A 26188-nucleotide genomic window follows, 5' to 3' on the forward strand; every position below is an offset into this window, starting at 1 on the left:
AAGGACAATAGCACACAAAATCTAACTTACAGCTGTTTCCTAGGTAACAGAGATACATCTACAAAACTGTTGTACTGAATGGAAAGAAACAGCAAATGTTTTCACTTTTCTACTATTTTTGCCCTAGGAAAATCACTACTTCAGAAGTTGCGCGATATGGGACTGGAGAATCGGAGTTAGATTCCAGTGTGTTTGTTTTGTCACTTTTAGGTTTGTGCACACCTTCTATGATTGCAGAGACAATGTCAGAAAACTTGTGAAATAAATCATAGCAGAGGTTTTTTACTTAGTTTGTTCTTTTTTCTTTTTTTTTCTACAGAAAATGCTGTGTAGCAGAATTAGTCCTTTTCATGAATGAAACAAACAGAAGAGCAAATTTTATGTTTTCTTGGTCTATTATTGTTTTTTAGTAATTTTTCAGAAATTATCTATTGTTTTTTGTAGGAAACCTAGTTCAAAAATGGAAGAAAAAAAAACTAGAACACTGAATTAAGTTAGTAAATTATGCACAGTGTGTTGGTTACTCTTTCATGTATGTATGTGATTATATAGAATTTAGTAGGTCTTTTTAGAAGTACTATAATTGTAGTATATTCCCAGTAGTTTCTTTCTCAATTATGTTAAGCATAAATTACTTTTCCTTGCTATAAAAGTTGGCATATTTAATCCCCATTTGCCATCTTTGTGTCATTGAGACAACTATTTCACAACTAATGCTTACTAAATTAGAACATAAATAAAGCAACTGAGTTTTTCTCTGTGCTGCTACTCCAGCCTGGGGGAGATCTCCTGTAAAAAGAGCCTCATTCTTGTTTAAACATCTGCTTCACATTTACTCAAATATTGCAGTAAAAGGTAGTCATGACAATGAGATAAGAGGGCGATTTGTTAACAAAATTATGCATTGTGTTGACTAGGAGTGTCTCATTGCTTCCTTGTGATCCCCTTATCTGTCAGCAGCATCCATCGATCGTGTTTGTCCTTACATTCGAAACGTTGGTGTAAAGACTACTCTCAATTATGTAGGAAATGAAAGTGTTTTAATGTAGAATAGCTGTGGAAACCTGATTTACGACAACTGTAATTAGCTTAGATCATAAACTAAAGGTTCATCTCTCACCAGCCTGAAGTGTATTGTGAGAATGCATAGTAATATTTGAAAGGTGGGTGGTAGATCAAAATATAAGTAATATAGTAATTCTGTTGTAACAGGTTACTTTGCTGAAATACGTGATGAAAACTAAAGTGGTAATAGGAAAGAAATAATGGATGTATATATTGTGGTAGAATTGCTATACTGTGCTCATGCTCTTTTTGAGGAGTGTAAGTTCCTGCACTTAAGTATATGTACTAGAAGTAACAGACAGTGCTTTTCTCTATATTCTCTCTTTTTCATTTGCTTCAATTTTAAAAAAAAATCTTCTCACCATTTTCTTAAACAACTGGTATTTGCAAGTGATGTCTACTTTTACTTACATACTTATAATAGCTAAACATATCACCTAGCTTTTATAGCAAACATTAAATTTGGATATTCTCCATCAGTATGATAAGGCAGGGGAACCGGAAAGGTAACTAATCACTCCTTGTGTGCAGAATGCACCCTGTGTCTACCCAGACCCCTGAACATCTAGTGGATGTTATCAAGTGGATAACTTTTACACTATGTTGGAAGGAAAAATAGTTCAGGTTATTTTTGCAGGTTATTATTTTTCCACTTCAGGTTTTCAAGGTATTTTCATCATGAGGACTTGCTTTCAAACAAGTTAGTGAAGCACTAAGAGAATCACACTGGGCTCTAGCAGACATAAACCCTTCATACTAGAAGCCAATGATTAATATTTCAACATCTATAAAAAAAAGCTACATTCTACATAATTAAATATAATCTTCCCTTAATTCTATTTTCATTAGTAACATTAGTGAATATTTTCTGTTAGTAGTTAATACAGTATACTGCTAAGTTTAAGCTACTTTACTGGTTAAAAATATTTCCAAAGGACATAACAGGAACAGGAAAAATAAAAATGAAAAGTTATCTTAGTGTAGAACACCTGTGACAGATTTTAGTAACTTAGTCTTGTGAAATTGCATTTTTTCACTGATGAGGAAATAAAAAATTTATATACACTAACACAATGTAATTTAAGATATTTTGTTGACACAGCTTAACTAGGTGGAGTGTGTGAACTAAATGCTTAACAGCCTTCTGTTCTTAAGTTATGAATGGAGTTATTCTACAAGAAGTACTCTAACTTGTGGCAATAGCAATCTCTCAGATGATTTTGTATTAGACAGCATTTATGTTTTATATTAAAAAAGTTGGTACAAATACTCTTCACTTCTGGAAATACATAAAAATAGTTGATAAACATGTAATATATAACTATGTGTTCTTATAGGACTATAATACTAGTTACGGAAGTTCATGTTTTGCAATGAGAAGCATATAAAAAAAGAAATGCTGTAGAAAATATGTTGTCTGTATTCTTTCTTGTCTCTCTGAACAGCCACTGTGAGAGAATACATTAGTTCATTTTTCCTTAAGCTTGAGATCTAAAGTGAACATCTAAAGCGCATTAAAATGTCTTTACTGGACTATGATTGAAATTCCTTTAATTTTTTTTTCCATTATCTCTGCTTTGAGATAAAAGTAGGAAAAACAACTAATTATTACAGTGCTTTTTGTGGTCATGTCATACAGAAATTCTAATTTTTTCCTCTATGTTTACATGGTTTGTACAATCATTCATGGAGATATTTGTTCAATTCATGCAGAAGTTGTCTAGAATAAATAAATAAGTAAATAAATAAATAAGTAATTGTCAATATTCTAATGAACATTAGTATGATCGTTACCTTTGCAGAGATGACAACCTCTTTTGAATTCTTGATCAGTCGTTAAAGTGAGAGACATTGTCCCTTGCCTCAAGGAAAAAAAAGATTGTCAGTGTGAATATTTTTTTCATTTTCCATTTCTTTTTTGAACTCAGACATGTAGCATCTCATCAATGCTGCTGTTACAAATCCATGATTTAATAGATATTATTAAGAAATAAACTGCTTTACTTATGTTGTGTATCTCTAAGGTAGAAATAGCTCCTTGCAGTTTTAGAATTGCAGAATGAGATTGTTTGAACAGGAATAATTTACAGGGGCGAAAATCTGAATGTGATAACTAGGTCTGACAACTATACTATCTAATAGGATTTGTCTTGTCTTCCCCATTGCCCAATCCCTTCCAGGACCATAGGCAAAATGGTCTTAGTCATCAGTTGCAGCAGAGTGAAGCCAAACTGTCTCTCTGAGGATAGCACAGCCAGAAAAGTTATTTAGGGGAGACAAAGATGATACTTGTTTTCTGGCCCAGTCTTTTGGAGTTCACCCAAATGAATTAGAGTATGTTAAAGTTAAGTGCTCTTTTCCCTCCCCAACACCTGGAGCCTGCATCCATTCAGATGGAAAGGTTTGCTCACTGCAGCTTCAGAATGCCTGAGGAATAAACATGTTTCCCTACTGAGTATTTCTGCATTAGACCCCTGAAAAGCAGTCACACAGAACTCAGCTCTTACCAATTGTATGACCTCAACTCCATGCCTCTGCCAGGTGAGGACAAATATGCAAATAGTGTGTGTAGCTTAGTCTGTCAGTTAAATACCACTTGGGTTGGTTTATTTCTGCTACTTAGATAGCTGTGTAACAATGGTGGCTTTTAGAAGAAACAATCAAACAAACAAAAAGGCTGGAGTGCTTTTGATTCTGAAAAAAAGGTTATCTGCTTCCTCGATTTAATTTCTGTCACAAATCCTTCCCTTTTGGATCTGAGTCTCACTAGGATAGTGAGAAGCATTTAGGAACTTTTTCTCTCCCTACCTTATGAAATAGTTATGGAGGTGTTCATGTGGTACAGTCATCGTAATAATACATATACCATTAAATAGACTAGAATAATAAATGCCAGTCTCATAAATGTAAGTATGATGTATAATAAATGGGATCCACTTGCAAAACAAAACAACTACCTAAGCAGTTTTGGTGAGATAAATAGTTGTTTCTCATTAATACTCATATCTTCAGCATAGTGTCTAAAAAGAAGAATGCAAAATAGCTTTCTTTGCTAATCAATGTATTGCTCTAGCCTTGACTTCACTACTTGAAGAAGTAGGTAACTGTCAATATATATTTGCAACAGATACATGGTATTTTGCTGGTATGCATTTACATATTTCCTCTTATAAAACCGTTTGAAATCCTAAGGTTATTTTAATAAAAAAAATCCCAAGCCCTTCTGAACAGTTTGTCTATTCAATTTAAAATATGCAGCAACTGATCTAAGAGAATAGTAGGCATACACTATTTTGTGCTTTGGTTTAGAGTAAGTACTGACTGTAATTACTATATGTAGGACACTTGCTGTAGCAATTTCCGCTTTATAGAAGACTTGATAATGAAAGGAATAAACCAGATCTTGCCAAAGATATCCTTTCTCTTCCTCTGGCAATACCACTTTTCTTGTTCAAATAAGTTTGGTATGTCCAGTAAATGAAAAGGTAGAGCTAACTTATGGGTATTCAAGCATAACTTCTGCTTTTTGAAGTCAAATATTATAATGAAATATATAGTGTTTCATTTTCTATCATATTTGCACATTTTCCTGTATATATTACATTTCTACTGTTATGCAAAATGCTTTACCAAAGGTAACACTTCAGATGAACCTTTCCAGAATGGTCTAAATGAAAAAAGCACAGGCTTGGAAACTGATAAAGCTTTCCTTAGTTTCTATACACAGAAAATTTTGTCTAAGAAAGTGTCTAAAGCTGCAATAAATTTTTTTACCTTAATCTGAAGACCGGACAAGGAAATAGTATGGATCAAACTACTACAAAATGAATTCCTTATCTCTTAAAGCAACCCTGTTGGTATTGTTATAAGAAGTTAATAGCCTTTGCTTTTTCAATTTTTTTTAAATTTATCTTTAAACTCTTAATAGGAAATCAAATTCAAAATAGTCTTGTTTTGTGTATTTTCTTTTCAGGGGATAAATGTAAACCTACTGAATACACTGAAGTGAAAAATATGTTACTGGATCTGCAAAATCAGAGGTACATTGCCCAATCAAAAGATAAAACCATTGATGAGAAAATGGCTTTAAAGAAACTTCTTGTAGATCAAATGTTCAATTATTTTGATTCAGACAACAATGGACTTGTGGACACTAATGAGTTATCTCAGGTAAGATTTAGATTTTGTTTCCATTAGCGTAGTAGCTATTTAATTGCCTTTGTCAGGCCATACACACATGGAATATTATTTCTTAGGATGCTTGACTGTAGAAAATGTTTGTGAGTCTCTGAAGTGGAAAACTTCATTTGAGAATTATTCAGAAATTCTGCATTGATTACTTGGAAATTTTAATATAATGCTTTGGAATATAGGGCAGTGGGTTAGAATACTCTAGGCTGTTGTGACTATGAGTTGTTTTATTATCCACAGTACGTTATCGCATAGTCCAAGAGTATAGCTGTATTGTAGAAGTTGAAAACAATTAAAATGATGTGGTAAATCACTTCTTTAATAATAAAATATAATTGCTTCATCTAAGTTAGGGCTAGAGAAGTACAGAAGTAGTCTTACAAAGTTCATGGTAGTCTCTAAACAGTAAACTTTAACTAATATGGATCTAAACCAGTGATTGCTGCTCTGCTAGGCACAACAGCACTAGCTTTAATCAACCTAAAAGGGATAATTCTATTAAAGAGTGTTGTTAGGGCAAATGTACTTTGATTTACTAGAGGTCTATGTTTGAGGAACCTAATCATGGCTACACTATATTAATGGGTCTGATATTAGGCAGATGGGTCTGATATTATTCTTAAATTAAAAATTTAAGAAAGGAAGATTTTTTTAGATGTGACTGTTGATCATTGTGCTATGTTTTATGTGGTGTGGCAGTGTTAAGAAATATTTACAAGTGAATATATAATGCCTAAGGTGTAAGGCTAGAGTTATCATTTCCATACAGACAACTTTTAAAATTTTAGTGGCAATTTCCAGGACCAGAGGCTGGTTGCAAATATAGGTGTCATGTCAAATACTAATAAATAATCTGTTTCAAAAGACTAATTTAAAAATATTATTTTTCTGTACTTTAAAAGATTTGATTTTCCTGCTACTTTTTAGACTCTTTCAGAAACTCAGCTTTCAAGGGAAATTGGTGCCTGTATATATCTTACAAATAATACTTTTTGTGTGAAAATACTATATGAATAGATAACATACATAAGAATCACAGATACTGACATGCAACCTATATTAAATGCTTCTCTATTAAGTTGCTACATGTATACTTTTCCCAATGCTTTTTTTTTTGTGTCAAACATAGTTTTAAAATAATAAAAAATTCTTTCATTATGGTATTTTCAAACTTTCTATACATACTTTCCCCACATAGTCTTTTTTTTCTATAAAAATGAATTTATAATATCAACTGTAAAGTAGTGCTTTTCACAAGTATGGAAACAGATCAAACAACCTTAAAACTCAGACAGGGTGCTATGTGGTATTACTGTAATTCATTGTAGAAACATAGAATTATTCGATTGAAAGATTAATGTAAAATAAATTCATTGTTAGTGCCATGTAGTTTGTTATTTTATGTTTTGACAAGAGACACAATAATTAACGCCATGAGGGACCCACACTGGAGCATTCTGTTCCCGAAGGACTGCATCCTTTGGAAGGTACCCACACTGTAGCAGTTCATGAAGAACTGCATTCAGTGGGAAGGACTCATGTTGGAGCAGTTCATGGCGGACTGTCTCCCTGTGAGAGGGGAAGAGTATGAGGAGTCCTCCCTCTGAGGAGGAAGGAGTGACAATGACAACATGTGATGGAATGACTGCAGCTCCCATTCCCCATCTCCCTGCACTGGTGGGGAAGGAGAAGTTAGAGAATATCAGGAGTAAAGTTGAGCCCAGAAAGAAGAGAGGGATGAGGGAAAAGTGTTTTGATATTTGGGTTTATTTCTCATTTATTCTACTCTGCTTTTGGTAATGAATTGAATTATTTGTGCCCAAGTTGAGTCTGCTTTGCCCATGTTGGTAATTGCTGAGTGATCTCTCCCTGACTTTATCTTGGCTCACAAGCCTTTCATTATTTTTTCTTCCCTGTCCAGCTGAGGAGGGGAGAGACAGAGAGGCTTTGGTGGGCACTTGGCATCCAGCCAGGGTCAACCATCCACAGGCAGACATTACTGTTCTCCTGAAAACATTTTCAGGATTAGGAGAATTTCTCTCAGTTGTGCTCACAATACAGTTAAAATTTTGAAATCTGCGGAGTTGTGATAAATGATAGTGCCTGTCTACATTTTAGATGTAATCATATTAAGGGGAGATGAAAAGCAATGTATTTGTTGTAGAAAACAAGGACTCCTGAAGTTAATTTATGTTCACATAAATATTGAAGTTCAGTTTTTAGTTCATCTTAAATTTTACATCTTGTCAATCTTGTTGTGCAATCAGGCTCTTGGATTGCATTTATTATCTCATAGGTATCCAAATAGTCATCCTACCTAATGGAAAATTGAAATGAATCAGTTGCAGATTGGAAATGGTGACAGCAACACTCCAATTTTTATTGATGTATTTTGTATCTGAAGTCATAAGGTTCTTCAATTTGCATCTTGATGAAAGAGAATGAATATTCCTCTCTAGAAAAAGCCAGAGTATTGTTTTTATTAAAAAAACTATTTCAAGCAGTGAGAAAGTTTTTTGGTTTGTTTGTTTGGTGTTTGGGGTTTTTTTTTAGCTTCAAGTATTATAGCAGTAAATTAAAAATTGGTAGACTGTTTTTTCTTCTATTTAAACAATTCTAGCACCTGGGTATAATATTTTTCATGGCTTTGTGGACTAATACAGAATTGCAGTTAAAAGTAATTTTAACTCTGTTACACAGTGTAAATGTAATAGAAAAATGGTGGGATTATGTGGCTCCATGCAGGCTGAATGAACAGGTCTTTTCTCATATAAATGCCTCTCTACCTTGACTGCTTTCATTACTGAGCTTTACTCATTTAATGTTTTAGTTTCCAAATCCTATGTTGGCGAGTGAGATGTAGCTTGATTTTAAAAGGACTTACTGATGAAGTTAACTTTTTAGACCACTCTGTTTTGAGCAGTAGATACTAATCAGAAAGAGAATATGTCCTTCCAAAAGTGCAGGGTATGAAATAGGCAGGATTTTCATCATCTTCATCACCTCTGGTCAACATATCTGCAAGTTTTCTAGTACAGTGAGGTGGTTCCTTGGAGGGTTTGTTTTGCTTTTAAACACTTTGAAACAATTTAAATGAATCCAAAATAATAGAAGATAATTGAATCTTCCTGTTAGGTATGAATATTCAGTTGTTAACAGATTCATTTTTTTATCTATTTTATCTTATGCAAAACCAAACAGGAATTTTAAAAAAGTTGTAAATGAAATACCAGTATTTCTATCACTGCAGACTACCTGATTATTCTATATTGTTTTTGTTGTATAGAAGAGAACAAACAGCAGAAGTGTTATGAGTAGGCATGGGAATAAAATGTATTTTTTCAGTGATGAATGTAGTTATTCCTGTATGGTGGAATTGCCTTTTTATAAACAGTAAGCATTTTCTGGGTGGCAACAGGGAAAGATGCATAACCTCTGAGAGTGCTTCATCTTGCTCAACAGTGAAATTCAAGTTCCTTCTGTATGTGAAGTGAAATAATCTGTACTTGATTAGACTTAGAGCTGCTTTTCTTCTATTTATTTCTTACACTACTGAACTAAGAAAGTAAAATTTTATAGAAAAGGGAAGTGACTGTCATGGTTTGAGAGCCTCAAAATCCAATTCCCTAGTCTAAGCCCCCTCCCATATCTCAACCCAATGTGAGATGGGTTTTCCAGACAACCACACGAGACACAAAATGGGGGAAAGGGAATATATTATAATAACTGTACAAATAAATACTAACATACATTATGTACAATCTTAATTGTCTCTACCATGACATAAGTATTTACAATGGATCAAACCTCTTCTCCCCTCCAAATAAAAGTCCAGGAGGGAAGAAGGAAAGATCCCTTCTTCAGAGCAGCAATGTCTCTAAGGCAGCAGGTTTATCTGTTTCGCTTTTCTCATGCAGCAGCCAGATCTCTGCCAGCACACACAAAGGTCTCCAAGCCCCTCGGCCACCCGTCTTCAAACGAGGGTCTTCCTCCATGGGCTGCATAGCAGGGACAAAACTCGCTTCACCACGGTCATATCACAAAGACCAGTGGCATCTTTGTGAAAGTCTCTTCCTCAGGGGGTTCACCCCTGAGTCAGAACATCTTGGGCAGCTTTCAGTTGAAAACCTTTGCCTCAAGAGTTCTACCAGAGCTCCTCTGCTCTGTCTCAGGCTGCTAGGCTTGGCATCAGCAGCGAGGGTTGCCAAGGTCACCCCCTCTGCATTCCTTCTCCATCTTGGTCTAGCTTTCCAGGACGCTTTGAGCTTTTCAACTCCTCTCTTTGGTGCATGTTGCACTCTACAACTCCTCTCAAGCCGGAGTACATCTCCCTCCTTTCTTGGAGGTCTCAGAGGGGTATAGGGTTTTATTTCAGTTCTTACCCCAACTTCCTCTCAGTAGATCCTAATTTTCTCTCTCTGCTACTCTCTCTCTCTCTCGGCTCTCTCAGACAACTCTGTACCTTCCTTGGCTGCATGCTTTTGCTTTCTTATCTTTTGGCTCTTAGCCACAGTCTCTGGACGCTGCTTCTGCCGCTGCTCTGTCTCCGCTCAGTCATGGTGGAGAAAACTTTTTTAGCTTTCAGCCACAGGTACTTAGCCCAGCATTACGCTGTTCCAAGTCCCTGCAGCCCCCACCCAGGGACTGGGGAGGGCCCAACCCCCAGTGGGGCTGCTGCTGTCTCTCCTCGTGGCTCCTACAACATGGCCACTTCTTCTACAACCCAACTACAACTAAGCTTCTCTTCCGTTCTGCGTGTGATATGTTTATATTTTGCAGAAGCACTCATTGGATAAAACCTCAAAACTTCAAGGGTCACCACCCCCTGGGATTTTACCATGTTATAACTTCAGGGGGAAGTTTCCCCCCACCACAGTGACATAGCCTGAAAGCAAGTTGAATATATAATAATAATAAATTTTCCTCTTCCTTTCCTTAATGATTTGTGTTTTAGATTCAAAGAAAGAATTTAACATCCTTATTTATGAACTAGTATCTGTAATTTTAAATATCTGGATGTATTTCTTTTATTTACCAGGTTAACATAGGCCAAATGAAAATACATTACATTTTCATAAAAACTCATCCTCACTTCTGCATTTTATTTTGAGTTTTCTTGGTGTCATTCAATTCCAGTAAGTGAGACCAAATAAAACCAATTAAGAAACAGACAAAAGAACCCCTCACTTTTAGGAGATGGACTAAGTTCTTCATTGTTTCAAGGAAAGATAATTGGAAGTTACAGGAACTACTGTAAGATTAAGTATGTCATTTTCACATACCACTTCAATTTGCTTCTGTTGCAGATGACATCAAAAATTCAGACTTCTCATAAAATGTAATGAACCTTTGAATAGTGTTATGGATCCATGTGTGTTTGTAGATAATTACACAGGATTGGGGTGTGGGTGTGTGTATGGATATAAATCATCTTTACATAAAGCATCATTTCAAAAGTTCCGAAAAAAAATATACTAAAAAAGAAACAAATTTTAAATAGGAAATTAAGTACTATTGTCTTTATGGTTGTATGTAGATATGTGTACTTATGTCTAAATCTCAGGAATATGTCATACCTTAGAAGTACACTCTCTGTAGATGTGTAGAGCTGTATCTTAGTTTCGGTATGGTAACTTAAAAAATGTAGTCTGAAGGAATTATATATTTAATTGGTTTGTTTAACACAACATTAATTGCAGCCAAATGTATAGAGAAGAGTACATTTTAATTAGTTTCTTCCTGTTGTTTATTCTTTAAGTTCTTTTTTTTCTCAGATTTGCTTCAGTCACTGTTAGTTACTCTGTTTGCTAACAAACACTTGTTTGTGAACAGAGAACACGTGTGTCCTTTCATATGCAACAATAAATTGACCTGAATTGTGGCTCCATCTTATATGTCAAAGATTAAGATTCCTAAAGTATATTCTCTATGTTGTGCTATCACTAATCTAACAAAAACTGAATATGTGCTTTATTCAATTCTAGATTCAAAATAAGAACAAGTATCCTACAGGAAACCTTAAGACTGGGGAAAATTAAGAGAGACTCTTTTAGGGATTAGTAGTGAGTGAAAGCTTACAAACACTGTGATCATCATACTAAACTCTTAAGAGCTTGGCCTCTGCTGCCTTTGCTGTTATAAAGTAGAAGCACTTCCCATTATATTCTTGCATAATGGATACTTGAGTTACACCGCTGAACTAGAAATTAGTTATTTAGCTACTGGAAAGGCATATAAGGAAGAAAAGAAAAACTGCTAAGAGATTTTAAAATTACATTTGTTCTATCCTATATCTAGCTACTAGATTAATAGCTTTGCATATATATTTAAAACATACAAATATTTCATATACCTGAGTAGACAACCTTAAGTCTTTTCATCAGTCCAAATGGAGCATTTAGCATCCTTGGAGATATGTAAGCATTGCATAATCTAGCTGCTGAGTGATCTTGCAGCTGCGAGTTTCTAATTTTCTTGCTAGGGACAAAGTCCATGCCTAAAGTCTGAAAATTAATGTTTTTTAAATGAGAGGAATTTTAGGCACCAGATTTTGTGAGTACATCTAGTGACTGAAAGATAGAAGCCCCCAGTTTCTGAACCTGGTGTTACCTAGCATATTCCCTTCTCCAGCCAATGTGAGGGTGGGCAAAGCGGTTCTGCTTCTTCAGTTACTTCTCTCTGGTTCAATGATTTCTAAGTTCTGTCCTGTGAAAGTGTTCCTTGTAACACAGGCCGTGAAGGAAGCAGGACCAAGCTTGATTTCCTGGGTAGGTTCAAGGACTGGTGCTAACTGGAAGTGGACACAAGTGCAGGATTTTGTTTGCACTCATTGTTTTCTCTTATTAAAGTCCAAAGCCACAGGCTCAGTGCTGGTAGTTCTGGGTTTAGTTCTGAGGTGTGGAACTTTGCCCATGCCATCTATGTGGTCCTAATACCTATTCTGGCCTTATACTATGAGCTAGGCATCTATAACTTCAGCATTATAATTGCAGACACCTTACATCTTCTGACTCAGAGTAGGTCTTCCCTCTGCTAAGTGTGGAATTGGAAAGGCAGGGAAACGTGTCTCTCTTTGAAGCAGTCTGCGGGGGTAAATCTCATATCTGAGCTGTGTAACTTGATTAACATAGGATAGTATTAAGATAATACCTTTAAATGAAATTTAGTCCATGCCTTTATGTGCCATTTTGTGTGGTCTTAGCAGTACAGATATCCGTTTGCCCGGGGATCTCTATGTCTGACCTATTATGTGATGCATAGAATCATAGCCCTGTATCTTTACTCACTCTACATCAAATTCTCAAAGGAAACTGTCTGCTATAGACATCAAATACCAGATGGTGTTTCTGCCCTACAGAATCTGCTGGTAAATTGTAAGAACACTGATTTAACTTAGATTAAGGGAAGTTAAAGCAAGAAACAATTTGCCAACCTTTATTATCAATTTGCTTTCATAAGTGGTCAATTCTTTCAATTTATACTAAGTTATGCTGCTGTGGAAGATAGGGGAACAAGTAATTGAATCCCCCCTTGTGCAGTTCAGAATTAATCTGGAGCACAGTTCTCACAGTGTTTGGTGTTTGATATATTTGATGTTTTATCAAGCACTGAGTGATCCTGTTGTGATGAGATACCTTTAGGGAAGATGAACACACGTAACTGAGTGACCATGTTAGATTTAAAGGAAGGTTGTGTTTGTAGTTGTAATTATGTAGCATTTTCTTTGGGGAGGTATGTAAAGACCATCAATCACAGGCAGGAAAAAAACCTACTGATTGATAACATTCCAGGTAAGGCGGACTAATAAAGGAAATGTTACGTTATTTGTGCTCTATTTTCATAACAGCTGCAGATTTTTCATTGTGACTGTCAGAAATCAAATTGAAGTGAATAAAACCATCTATTCTGATGTGCAGTTTGATATTTTTAATCAGATTTCCTTTCCCAATCTCCTAAAATTTGGAGTTGTACTGGCTAAGTTCCTGAGAGGTTTTGAATTTAGCTAGCAGTATGTTGTTTCATGGAAAGTAGATAATTGTGTGCTATACCTTTAAGAAGTGCATTATTTTCTAAATAATGCAAATCCTTCTTTCATGTTTCAAAGAGTATTGAATTCTCAAGGATAAGCTTCATATTTTTTAAAAACCAGACTTAATTTGAAAATTTAGATAAGTTTCTAAGTTTTCAGTATTTATGGGGTTTCACAATATGCTATGAACAGAGGAGCACTCTTGCTGTATATTTTACCTTTTACCAGTTGATGATATGGAAAGTAAATACTTCACTGTCTTTATGGAAATGTAAAGTAAAAATTGTGAGCATAAATATTTGCGAACGTTCTCTGGTATGAATTTTCAGCTTAGAAGTTTGAAAACAAATAATCCATGTTTGATTTGTATGGCACAATCATAAAATTGTGCAGATAATCTTTATGAGATTTCAATTTTTATAATAAGTATTTTATTTCTAGCCTATGACTTACTAAAAATTTTTTCAGTTTCTATTCTTGCTCCCTAACGAATTGTTGTCTGTTTAGTTTAACCAAGCAGTAGACAAGTTGTGTTTAAAGAATTGTCTTAAGAAACAGTTTTCTTAAATTTTACTCTTCTCTCCTCCAGAGACAGAGATTAATAGATTAATAGAATTTAAAATTTAAGGCACATTGTTGAATCATCTATGATATACAAGTTTGATTAGATGATGGTGTATCATAAATGTTAGATTTTATTCTATTTATCCAATACTTTTAATTAAAAAAATAATGTCTTGCAGAAAAGGTCTATAAGGAAGTGTGCAGCCTTGATTTGAAAACATCAAGGAGAACTTAAAAGACACAGTATTCAAGGTTAACTGTTCCTATGGTTTTTCTTTTCCTGTTTTATAGGTGTTATCCATTTTTTTCCTGTCCTATTAATGATTTTCCAAACTGAAATATTTATTTCTTCCCCTGAGAAATTACCTATGGAACATGATATGGTCAAGTCTAAGTCTCCCTTACAAACAAACAACAAACAAACAACCCAGCAAACCTTTCTCCTTCCCTCAAACCTATAAAGATTGATTTTTCTCAGTTCACTTAATGTAAAGTGTCTCAGCAGACTTCGGTTTGTTTTATGGATACTTTCTAACTTGGTAAATTCTCTTCTAGTTTCTCAACATTAAATTTTAATCTGTGCAAGTCAAAACTGAGTGTTGTGTTTCAAATTCAGTCCCACCATTGTCTTTCTAGCCCTAGTTACCTTGTTACACTTCAAAAAATCATGCTACTTGGTTAGGCTACGGAATGATCCTGGAATTTATAATGCTTCTTTATCGCCAGCAAATCTTGCCACTTTGTTTTTCAGATAAAATGCTTTCCAGAGCCCATTAATCCTCATTAAGGTATGAGGTTCTTACATTAGGTTTTTACAAGGTTCCTAGTTTTAGATGTTATATAACATTGTACAAAAACACAAGTACTTTTTCTGAAAACATTCAATCATGTGATCCATTTCATTCCATATGCTGCCTTGTCATTCTCTTCATTATTATTCACCTCAACAGTACATACCATCTACCAATTTTATTTTTTTACTTACTTTTAAATTATCAAAAGAGGTTGGGATGAGACCCCACATTTTAAAAATCCTACTGGATTGTTTTAGCTATTGGTAATTCCTTACAGACATCTATTTTTTTTTCAGGTTTTGCAATAATTGATGTTATTATTCATGCAGTATATGCCTTATTGACACTGCATATTATTTTTATCTTGTGATTACATAGTGCATGAAATTAAAAATATCTATAAGAAAATATTGTGTTTAGCAAGCTGTCTTTGTAAATTAAATCTTACATAAGTAAAAGGAAATGAAATTGGGATTGTCTGACAGGCTGTATTTCCTAGAAGAAGGTATTAAAATATCATGCTATGACAGCATTTAGAAACACAAAAAATCTTCACAGCCTTAATTTGTGAATTCCACTGTTTATTTCTTAATCCAATACTAATATTTTTTCTTGACCTGTTTGAATATTTGCACACCATCATTATATATCCTCTTCCATGGAATTTTACTGATACTGGAAGATCTGTTGAAAGGTAATGTTAACATGAAAAAGGTCTCAGCTGACTCAGGGACTCTTGTGAACAGGCCTTTTGATCCTGATGATTATAGAACTTGATGCCAACATAAGTTCCTAAACAACTTCTCTGTTGGCTAATGCCTTGGTAACCAGTCATATTTACTTTGCTAGAGTCTCATACAGGTTGTAACTTCATATCATAGTTGGTCTGATCTAACTTCAAGATGCTACAGAAACAGGCAATTTTTCAAAATCCAAACCCCCACACTCTGAGTTGTACCTGGTTGTGATCATATCTCATGTGACAGGACATTAATCTCCCACCCCTTCAAAAGGAAAACCCAACCAACTGATCAAAAACTCCACAAAGATTAATTTTGATTTCGATCTCAGAGTTGATCTGATCCACAGGTCCCATTGCAGAGCTGGGAGATGGCTAGGTCCTGCACAAGAGAATTCTGATTGGAACAACTCTTCTAGCAGCAAATCACAGATAATTAAGATAATCATGATATAAAATCACTTCTGTACCTTTTGAAACCTGTCCTCACAGACATGCTTGGAGGATTTATCAACAGCAAGTGTATTTTCAAAAGAACCCCAAAGTATATCACCGGCATAAACATGTCTGTACATAAACAAATATTGAATCTTACATCTGTAATCAAAATTATAGGTTTACTGAGGATGAAAATGAAATAATTGACAGGATGATAAAATGCACATGTCTGTAGTATCATATTAGCACATTCATTCTATCTAATATTTTTTAAAATTATGATTATTCTTATTTTAAATAAAATCGACCAATTATAAATGAAAAGCATCATAAGACAGATTTCAGGTCAAAGAATAGAAGCTGAGAACACTAATTTGCAATTTAAAATGTGATACTATAGAGGCAGGTGTTTTGGGACTTTAAAAAAGGTTTTCTTACACCTTAGGTGTAACGTTTCATCCTTATTTGTACAGTTGAAGCTAGTGAAAGCAGGTGTTTAAAACAATTTCAGGCAATTAAAGGAACAACTCCTCATCCTAAATGTGCCTTTTCCATGAACCAGCTATGATTTTAAGAACATTTCAAGGCCTTGAAATCTCAGTGAGTTCTGCTAAAGTTTTCATTACACACCATTGCATATTTAGTACTTCTTGTATAACCGTAATGGGCTTAGAATTACTAATTTTTCCCAGGTTACATTTTTGCATAAAGGTATGCACCAACTGCATGATCTACACAATTTTATTTTTTCTTAATTCAGTTTAATGTGAACTCAATAAACAGGCTTTTAAAGTGTGAGAAATAACAAGCACTAATATTCAGGTAGTGTAGTATGTATTTTTAATTAATAATAACAAAAGACAGTTTTGTGGTGTTTTTTCTTGTCTATGTATATGGTTTTCATACTCTCTAATGTACAAACAAGGTGATTATCTTTTATAATGCTTTTATATTAATATATAGCAGATTATTTCTGGTAGCATAAAATATTTGTGTCTTTTTCTTCTACTGCTTCTTTTATTCTCTATTATTCTTTTAACTATTTTGTATTTACATGAATAGTAACTGAATCAATTCCTTTGCAGAGCAACTGAAAAACAAAAGCCCCTGTATACCCTGTTTTCCAGAAATTATCCTATGTAAATATAAATATAATCTTTTAACAATTATTTTGGGAGACGGGTTATTGGAAGAATAATTAATTTACCTAGGAATTACCTAAGTCATATTCCATTTTTCTGTGCCTGGTACAAAACTGTAGACTGTGCAATATTACAACAAAGAGTTGCATTAGTTTTGGTTCTTTCAGTTATGTGATAATATTTTTAATATAAGCATCATGTAAAATGACAATTCTGAATCATCAGCAGCATCTTAAAAATTCCTCAGATGGAATCTAAGCAGATGTCTACTATATACATAGACTTAAACCAAAATGCCGCACGCATTAAAGAACATTTCTCTGGGGCAAGTCCGTTGGAGTTAAAAATCTAATAGCTATTAATCATGATCTATTTACAAATTTTATGTACCCCCATTAAGAAACAGAAACCTTTTCAGGTCAACTACTTATATAACAGGTCTTTAGGGAGATAATAGGTTTGTCCAAAGCCTATAAGAAGTTGATACAATTAGTGCGATAAGAAGAGTTTATATTAATTATTTTTGAAAGTGTCTGCACTTGGTTTCTGTGGTTAGGAATTAGACTGAGAAGAAAAAGACATTCTGCCATTTGTACTTGGGAAATTATTATTTCAAGTATATTTGAATGTGTCTTAATCACCATTCCAGCACATATAAAGTAAGATCAGATTTAAAATTCCCAGTGCCTTTATAGTGCTTCTGTCTATCCCCATTATATATATTATCTGTATACTCTAAGAACTTTTGTGTAATTTCAGTCTGTCCTAAAGGTATTAACTTTTAAAACTGTAATAAATAATTACAAAGTAACTGAAAATCCCTGACTTTACACAGTTGCAGTTCATTGCCCCACAGCAACCTTAAAATGATCTATTAAATGATTATTAGAAACAATTAATTATACCAGAGAACTCTAAGAGCTCAAATACAATTTCATGGTTATAATTTTCTTGTCAGGTAATAAAACGGGATGAGCTTGGCAAGGAACCATCTGACTGCTCTGTGTTCGATTTGCTGAAATACGATGATTATAATAGTGACAAGCACCTGGCTCTGGAAGAGTTCTATAGAGCTTTTCGTAAGTACCAAGACTAGCCTGTTCTTCTTTCAGTTTTCTCTTTCTTGCTTTGCCTTTGTGAAAGAGCATTTTTTATTTTTTGAATCTTGATGTATCCAGATGCTGTACAACTTAACAGTCATGATATAGCAGAAAACTTTGTAGCAGAAATCAATGATACTCACTATAAAAAGTTCCAGATTTATGAGGGATTTTGGTAATGGAGAATTCATAGGTAATGTTTTTTGATGCCAGCTTGCATTGGTAAGTCTGTGTTGCGCAAAAGTGGCAAGTAGTGTGGTCAAGACATAATCAGTAGAACCAAAATACTTCTCCACACCCTGTATTTATGACTGCTGATAAGATCATTCCTGACAAACCCAGCAACAAATGTACCACTTCTATTACATGTCTTATGTCTTCATAGGACTTGGAATGAGATAAAAGATTTGTGGTGTAGTTTCGCAAGGTATTTGTTCTCTCAGTGCCAAGAGGATGTCGGAACAATTGTGTATAGGACTTAAAACATCTTGACCAAAAATACTGGGATAAGGTTCAACATGGTAGTGAATAGCAGAAAGAAGAAAGATGTTGAGAGCTTTTATACAGTGTGTTAAATGTAATATCCTTATATTTTGTTATATCCGGATCAGAACTGATGATTTTTCTCTTTTATGTACCTCGAACCTAAGACTGAATCTTGAAAACTGGCTTTTGGTTTCAAAAGCTGTTGCTCTAAATTCAACAACCTGGCAGCATAGAAGATGAAGTTTGTGCTCAATTCTTTCTATAATTATTGTTTGATTATACATTGACTAGTCCATTAATGTATGTTCAATGAGGCATTGCAACCCATTGTTTTAGTCTTCTTGTACTTTATCTTTGGGCAGATGAGAGCTCTCAGCCACTTTAAGTGATGTCAAATGAAAAAAAGATTCAAAACAACTTACAGAGTTTAAACTAAAAAGTAATGAATTTATACTAAAAATGGCTGCATGACAAGTAGAATAAACATGAAATGGATAAACAAGACAGACTACCTGAAAGTTTCTTAGTTTTGACGATTTTTATTTCCCTAAAAATCTTTCAGAAAGTGTGATTGATTTTGCGATACCACTTAGCTGAACAAATGGCTTATTGCTCCTACAAATAACTTGATCCTGCTTCCTGAGGTTATCTGACTGCCTTTCTTGCACTGTCCTGGCACTCACACGCTCTCCTCTGAGTCACTTACTAAGTCAGCAGAAAAATATTCACCCTCCATATCCCACCCAAGTCCTGCTGAATGACCTGAATTGATGAAGGGAAGGGTCAGACCATGACTCATGCAAAAGAGGTGAGAGTACAGCCAAGAAATAAGGGCGGGGGGAGAAAGTGGGAGATGTTAGGACATTGTGACAGTGAGATAAATTAGTTCATCTGCAGCAACAAAACACTAGGAAATACCTTAATTTCTTTATTTAGAGTTGTGTTACAAGTTTGGCTTACAAAAATGTGCAGAATTATACAGCATCTATGGAAAGACATCCACACATTATCTATGATTATATGATTAGGTGCTCTACTTCTAGATCTTGATTATGTGCATACCGTGTGGAAATTTATATGGAAGCATTTAACACACATAGCATTCCATGAGGGTTAAAGATATGTTTAAAGCATTAGCATGCTTTTTAAAAACACTGAAACCTTGTAACAATGGAAGCACAATATTTTTCTTCCAAATAAGATTTTGATGTGTCTCTGAGGGATTATTCTGTATTATTGTAAAACTTCAGACATAAAAATAGCATTTCTTATATATTTTTAATGAACTTTTGAATAATAAAAATAATTTCCATATGGTATATTAACCATTGCCTTATTATGAATTCTAATGAAAACATTAGATTCCATAAGATTAGGAATCATTTAGGTTTCTTTGTTGAAATACAATAGTGGAGAAGACCCTATTTAAAACTATAAGGCTATCTTGGAAAATAATTTCTAGAGCAAGATTCATTCTCCTATGTAGTTAACAAAATGCATAAATATTCATTATATTGTTGAAAAACAAAACCTAAAAACATGCGCACTTCATTGTATGTTGCCCAAAAAGTGAAAGAAATGTGACATAACATTAGACTCTGTAATTAAGATAAAATAAATACTCTTTAAATAAATTTGAGGTAAATACACTAGTTCCGTTGCATTTGGTCTCAAGACAGTTTGAATTCAGTCAGTTTGACCTACTTCACTAGCATTAACAAAAACAATATATTCCTATAAAAGCTAAGCAAAATCAAAACAACTTTAATGAGCCATCCTGTCATTTGACTACTGCTCTTATGGCTTCACAAGCTGACCCAAAGCTGAAACCAAGTTCTCCACACAAGCCATGCTAACTTAAGGTAAAGTGAATGTGACAGAATCTGTCCAGAGGCCTGTGTTGTTTGCTTAGGGCAAAGCTTGTGAGCTGTCACTAGTAATGGCAAGTCTGGATTTATGAGGATACAGACAATTAATATAGACAGGGAACCAGATCCATGTATGGAAATATACACAAGAAGCACTCATGACGCATCTTCTACACACTATTCCACGCACAAGTATCTCTTCAATTAAGCATCCACCTACAACAGAATTAAACATTTTAATTTTCTTCAATAAAGTGACCCAGGAATGTTCAAAATATTTGAGAACTTAATAATTTAAATTTTGCATTCTATTTGGTTATATTGTAATTATATATTATTAATACATTATATTGCGATTATATATTATATTTCTGAAATTGTCCCTTTTTACAATAAGGAAGATATTATTTTTCACCAGCTTGGACATTTTCAAACATGTAGAACAAATAGAAACCAAAATAGGAAATTTTTTTTTTCAAATTATTTTTTTAAATTATTTTCATATATAATGAAAGATTATAACTGAGTAATAGTGATTGCAGGGGATCATCTTCCAAAATGTTATGGTGTTATTTGATGTTTAAAGACATTTAAAAGACACAGCTGTTAATTGACTTAAAAAAATGTTTGTAGAATTTTTTTTTACCTCTTGAACAGTACCCCATCAATATAACTTGACCGTGTGGATTTCATGGGTTTTTTATTCCTTTATCTCCACCATTTTCATGTATATATGAAACCTAATTTCACACTAATACCTGCTGTTCCCAGTGCATTTGCCTCTATCCCTAACTCTAGTGGAGTAGTGGATTTGAAAAATGTCAATCTCTCCTCATTGAAGTTCATCCAACTGCTGGAACAAGTGTTACTGACTTTTATTGCCTCAGAATGGCAGTGGAGAAGATTTACCTTTGCATGATGAAGAAATTCAAAACTTCTATTCAAAACTTCTGCACAAAATTCAAAGGAGTTATTTTTTTGATTTTTTTTCTTGTTTATTTTCGTAACAGAAATGAGAGTCTATTTCATTAGCATTTGCAGGTAGGATTTCTTTTCATTGGTATATTTAATTAGAAATTTTCCTCACAAATACCAGGAATTCTGTTTTTTCTCCAGTAGTAGAAAAGGAACCACCCTAAGAACAAAGATTAGTCATTGGCTGTTTTTAAGGTATTACCATGCATGTAAATCTATATCTATGTACATACATATATATGCTTGTTTGTGTTCTGTGATTTACTTTCGACAGTCTCATTTTATCTGACAAAATGAGTTCACAATAAACAGGACAACCAAATGTAGATAACTATGTGCAATTGAATGAAAATCCCTTTCACCCTTCAGAAGGTCAGATGCTGAGGTAGTAACAAAGAAAGAAAATGCCTGAGAGGGTGTTCTCTGCTGTGAAGGTTTGTGCCAGGTCCAGGTTCACAGAACACTGCAAGCAGATGAAGATGCTTACTGGTTTCTGAAGGGTTTTACATACTGGCAAAACTATTGTGGTTTTCTGGGTATAGGCTGTTTTCACTCATACCATGAGGGGTAATTTTTGATGCTGTAACATATAGCTGTGAGTTATTTGTCTACTATATGTCATAACAGTTTAACTAAATCAGTAGTGTGTGCAGGGAGGATTCCGAAAAATTTTTCTTTTAACATAAGAAGATAAATTAGAAAGTTTAGTTAGGTTTTGGGAGCTTGGGACTGAAGAAATCATCTTGTTCAGTCCTCCACTTCTTTGACCACATAATGTAAAATTATATCCTAAAAGTGATCCAGTTCCACCTTAATTTTTTTTTTTTTTTTGCTTTTTTCCTTTCTTTCCTCAGCCAACCTCAAGACAAAGGGTTTTCTATCAGCAAATGTGTTTTTTAGACAGGGAGAAATATACTTAATTTTCTCTGAAAGGTGAAATCGTAAGATGAATGAGCCAAACAAAATCTAAAAAGGAGGGGGAATACAATTTCTTGAAAGCTTTATCTTCTACAATCTAAATTTCAACCAGTGTACTTCCTTTATTTTTCAAGGGTTTTCTTTCTTTGGTTAATGTCCTCTATGTATCAAGAGAATTTTGTGTTAGCTGCAACTGTTTTCTCTTTTTACTTTTCATCTGGTGCTCTTTTCCAAAACAAATAATCTTGTGTTTTCCTTCTTTAAAGTACCATCTCAAATGAAATTTCAAAGCAAGTACTTCAGGTGGCCTTCATGGTGGGTTGTAATACCTCAAGGCATACTGCAAGCAAGTAAATAGGAATAAATTATTTTGTTTTATCACTCAGTAGATGCAGATGTATACATATATGTAGGCACTTCCCTTTCTGATTTCAATAGAAAGAATGACTAATTTAGACATTTGTGAAAAAATCTGATTGAATAGAATTAATATAAATACCAAATTTACTGTACATAATCGAATTAACTGCTCCATGTAACAACTGATATCCTGCATAAAAAGAAGAAAAAAATAACAACATCTTTCAGAATCATTTTCTATTGTTAGTGTAGAACTATTTTAGATGTTATTTTATGCTTGTAGAAGGGACCACAGAAGGTCCTCACACTGATGACTTGACTGTAAAAATTACCTCTAGATGTGCGAGAAATTGTCAGAAAGAATTATCTAGACAAAACCAAATATGACCCAATTGTATAGTCCCTTCTTCTATTAATGATGCTTTTTGGTTTCACTGGAATTACTTGTGCTTTCAGGTACCACTCAACACTATTAACAATATCTAATCTGTTGTGCAGCTGTTATTCAGGATGATGTATGCTGTTACTGTACATGCTACTGCTTTATATATTTAAAAGTACCTTCAGCTTTGAAATGCCATCCAGGTCACATATATCAGATTTGGATTTCAAGTACTTCTTATTGCCCAGGTGTTTGTATGAAGTGATTTATAAAACTCCAGTAACAGCAGCTATTACAGGAGTTTTTGATCTGGTCTGAAATTACAGAACTTGTCTTTGGGCTCACCTTTTAGAAGGAAATGTGAGGCTAGTGCCTAATATGACTGTCAAACTCAGTACTTTGTTGTGTCTGGAATCAAAGGCAAGCAGCAAGAAGTCCCCATAAATACAGGGCTCGTTATGATCACATATGCTTAGTTATTACATTTTCTCAGTCCTGAAAAGATATTCTGAAACATCACTGCTTTCATTATAATAACTTTACTTCTATTTTAATTTTTCAAATGCAATTATTACAGATGCATGTTCGGAAATCTTTTTTTTACAATATGTATCTTTGGTTTTGAAGCAAAATAGATCAGAACTTAAAAAAACACTGATAACAAAATCTAAATTAAAAAAATCTATACTGAATTACCCAATGAAATAAATGAGACTTCCCACTTGGTTGAGTTATCCTCAAGTCCACAAAACTTAACTCAAAAAAATACTTATTGAATTTATACTTCCAATAATTCAATATTGTGTTTAGTGTGGAGTGTGAGTTAGAGCTTTATAACTGCGATAAGTCTTCAATAGTAAAACGTTAACAAATAGTAGAGGAAACATTTTCTGAGGGAGGAAGAGGTATTATTCTATCTCCTGTTACCATTAATTCCTTTTCAGTAACAACTTGTGTGTATTAGAGTGTTACAGAGTGTGTTATATTTCACCACTAACCTCTGAAAACACCAGTTAACATCATACTGTGCAGGAGCTATTGGACTTCATGGTAATGATTTTTAGCTCAACTTAATCTATCTTTCAAATTTTTACTGGTGCTACTCGTGTTTACAATCTGGAGAACCTCAGCTGCAAAAAGATGCGCCCTCTTCTATTGAGTGGGCAGAGCTTTAAACTGAACATTAGAAATAAGGAAATATTTAAGGTGTTAAATATTGTTTAATGGATTGAAGTAGTGTGCCTGAAATTTCTCACATGCCACTAAGTCAATTAATTTTGATGCCAAATGATTTTTAAATCATGATAAATATGTTTATCTGGTGCTTCCCCAGTAAGACTGTGAGGTTTTTTGTTGGTTGGGGTTTTTGTGGTGGTGGTTTTTTGCTGTTTGGTGGTTTTTTTAGAAACTTTTTTTTTTTATTTAAAAGTCTTTGAGTAAAATGGGTCCTTAAAAAAAACCCAAAACACCAAACCCAAACAACTTAATTTTTTCTGGTTTGCAATGTACAAATCCTCTGAGAAATGCTGAAGTGTTGATGTAGTTTGCCTGTTCAGAACTGGATCAAAGTAGGAGATAACTGATTTTAACATACTTTCTTTATAGTATACATTCCAAACACTTGAAGTGCTATCATGCAGCTGAAGGTTTCTATTCTTTTAAAATTTTACCTGATTTTTGCCTTTCTTCTGGATATACACAAAATGAAATAGTTTATCAAAGTACTGCAAGATCAGATATTTTACATGCTTGTCATGAAGCTCTGATGAAGTATGATATTCATCACTTTATGTAGCCCTATTATTGTCTCTCCTAGTGTAATTTAAAACCTGTATATAATTTAAATTACTTGGGTAATTTAAAACCTGTATAAAAATCTTGAAAAGGAACCAGTCACATTTAAGTGTAAATAAGCTGCTTTATCCTAAGGCCAGATAATTAGAACTGGAACACTAGTAAAGTGAATACATTGTGATGCTGAATAAGTGCATTTCATTTCTTTAAATTTGGAATTTGACCTTTTGCTAAGACCAGGTGCCAAAAGGTGTTACTTGATTCCCGCATTATTGGGGGGGATCAAGTAACAAATTTAAGGCCATGATAGGTTTGCATGAGTCAATGAAACAAATATTTCACAGGGTCTTTGGATGTCAGAACATACTGAAGAAATTAAGAGATTTTGTTTATGAACATTGAGTTCTGCTGATCTCTAATCCCATCAGTGCATTTACCTGGAAGCTTCTGCCTGGTTTAGTGATGTAGGTTGGCAGAGACTGTAGTGAGTAAATAATATGACGATCCCAGCGGAGGCATAAAACTGGAAAGGTTTATTAGACTTACAAGTTCATATTTAAAGGGTTTAGGGTCTACATATTCAACAGGGGGTTGTAACTATTACAATTTATTACAAATAAGGGGTTTCAGGGGATGACATAAGGGAAAAACCCAGGTTAACAAATTTAGGGTTTTACATATATAGCATAGGGGAAAACCCATCTTAGGGGGATTACCTGGGGGAAAGAGGAATTCAGGTTTGCAGAATGCACAGGATTCAGGGAACACAAAGGGAGAGATAAAATACAATAATCTTCTGCACTGGCTTGATGAAATCAGGGCATGGTTTCTCCTGGCTGGGGCAGGACATTCCAAACCCGTGACATCAATGGATCCTTGTCTGGACTCTAGATGGAGGTTTTTCCCCAGTTTCTGCTAGACTAAGGCTTTTGTTTAAACCTAGCAGTTTTCTTTTTCTCATATCCAAATTTTGGAATCGAACAAGAGATAGCACTGTGAAATACAGGACTGCAGAGGATGAAGGCTGGAACCAAATAACTTGGTTATAGTAGCTTTGTTTCAGACAAGAGGATTGGTAGAGATTGACTTGCATAACATTTGTTAGTGGCTCAAACTGCCTGAGAATGAAGTCTTACATGTCTTTCAGCGAGCTTATTTCAGTGCTATGGAGAATGACAAAGAATGTTAAGGAAAAAGAAAACACTTAACAATTACACATATCTGGTTATGGTTAACCAAGTTCCCTAGTAACTGGTCTATTATTTCTGAGGAATCAGTCATCTGTGATGAGTTATGGTATTGTTGCAACTGTTTTGTTACATTGCTAATTCTGAGAATATTTT

The 26188-nt window shown here is 34.2% G+C and overlaps 1 protein-coding gene across 2 annotated transcripts in view; it reads left to right on the forward strand.

Moving 5' to 3' along the window:
- FSTL5 (follistatin like 5) overlaps window positions 1-26188 on the forward strand; it is a 289424-nt gene that overhangs the window by 143349 nt on the left and 119887 nt on the right. For both annotated transcript variants that reach the window (XM_051789812.1, XM_051789811.1), the window contains exons 5-6: window positions 5039-5235; window positions 17921-18041. In XM_051789812.1, the coding sequence (XP_051645772.1) occupies window positions 5039-5235; window positions 17921-18041 (318 nt within the window). The remainder of the gene's footprint in view (window positions 1-5038; window positions 5236-17920; window positions 18042-26188) is intronic.

This window comes from Manacus candei, unplaced genomic scaffold (genome assembly GCF_025592945.1).
Source record: "Manacus candei isolate 608988 ecotype Guabito, Panama unplaced genomic scaffold, ASM2559294v1 h1tg000028l, whole genome shotgun sequence".
Classification (NCBI taxonomy): domain Eukaryota; kingdom Metazoa; phylum Chordata; class Aves; order Passeriformes; family Pipridae; genus Manacus; species Manacus candei.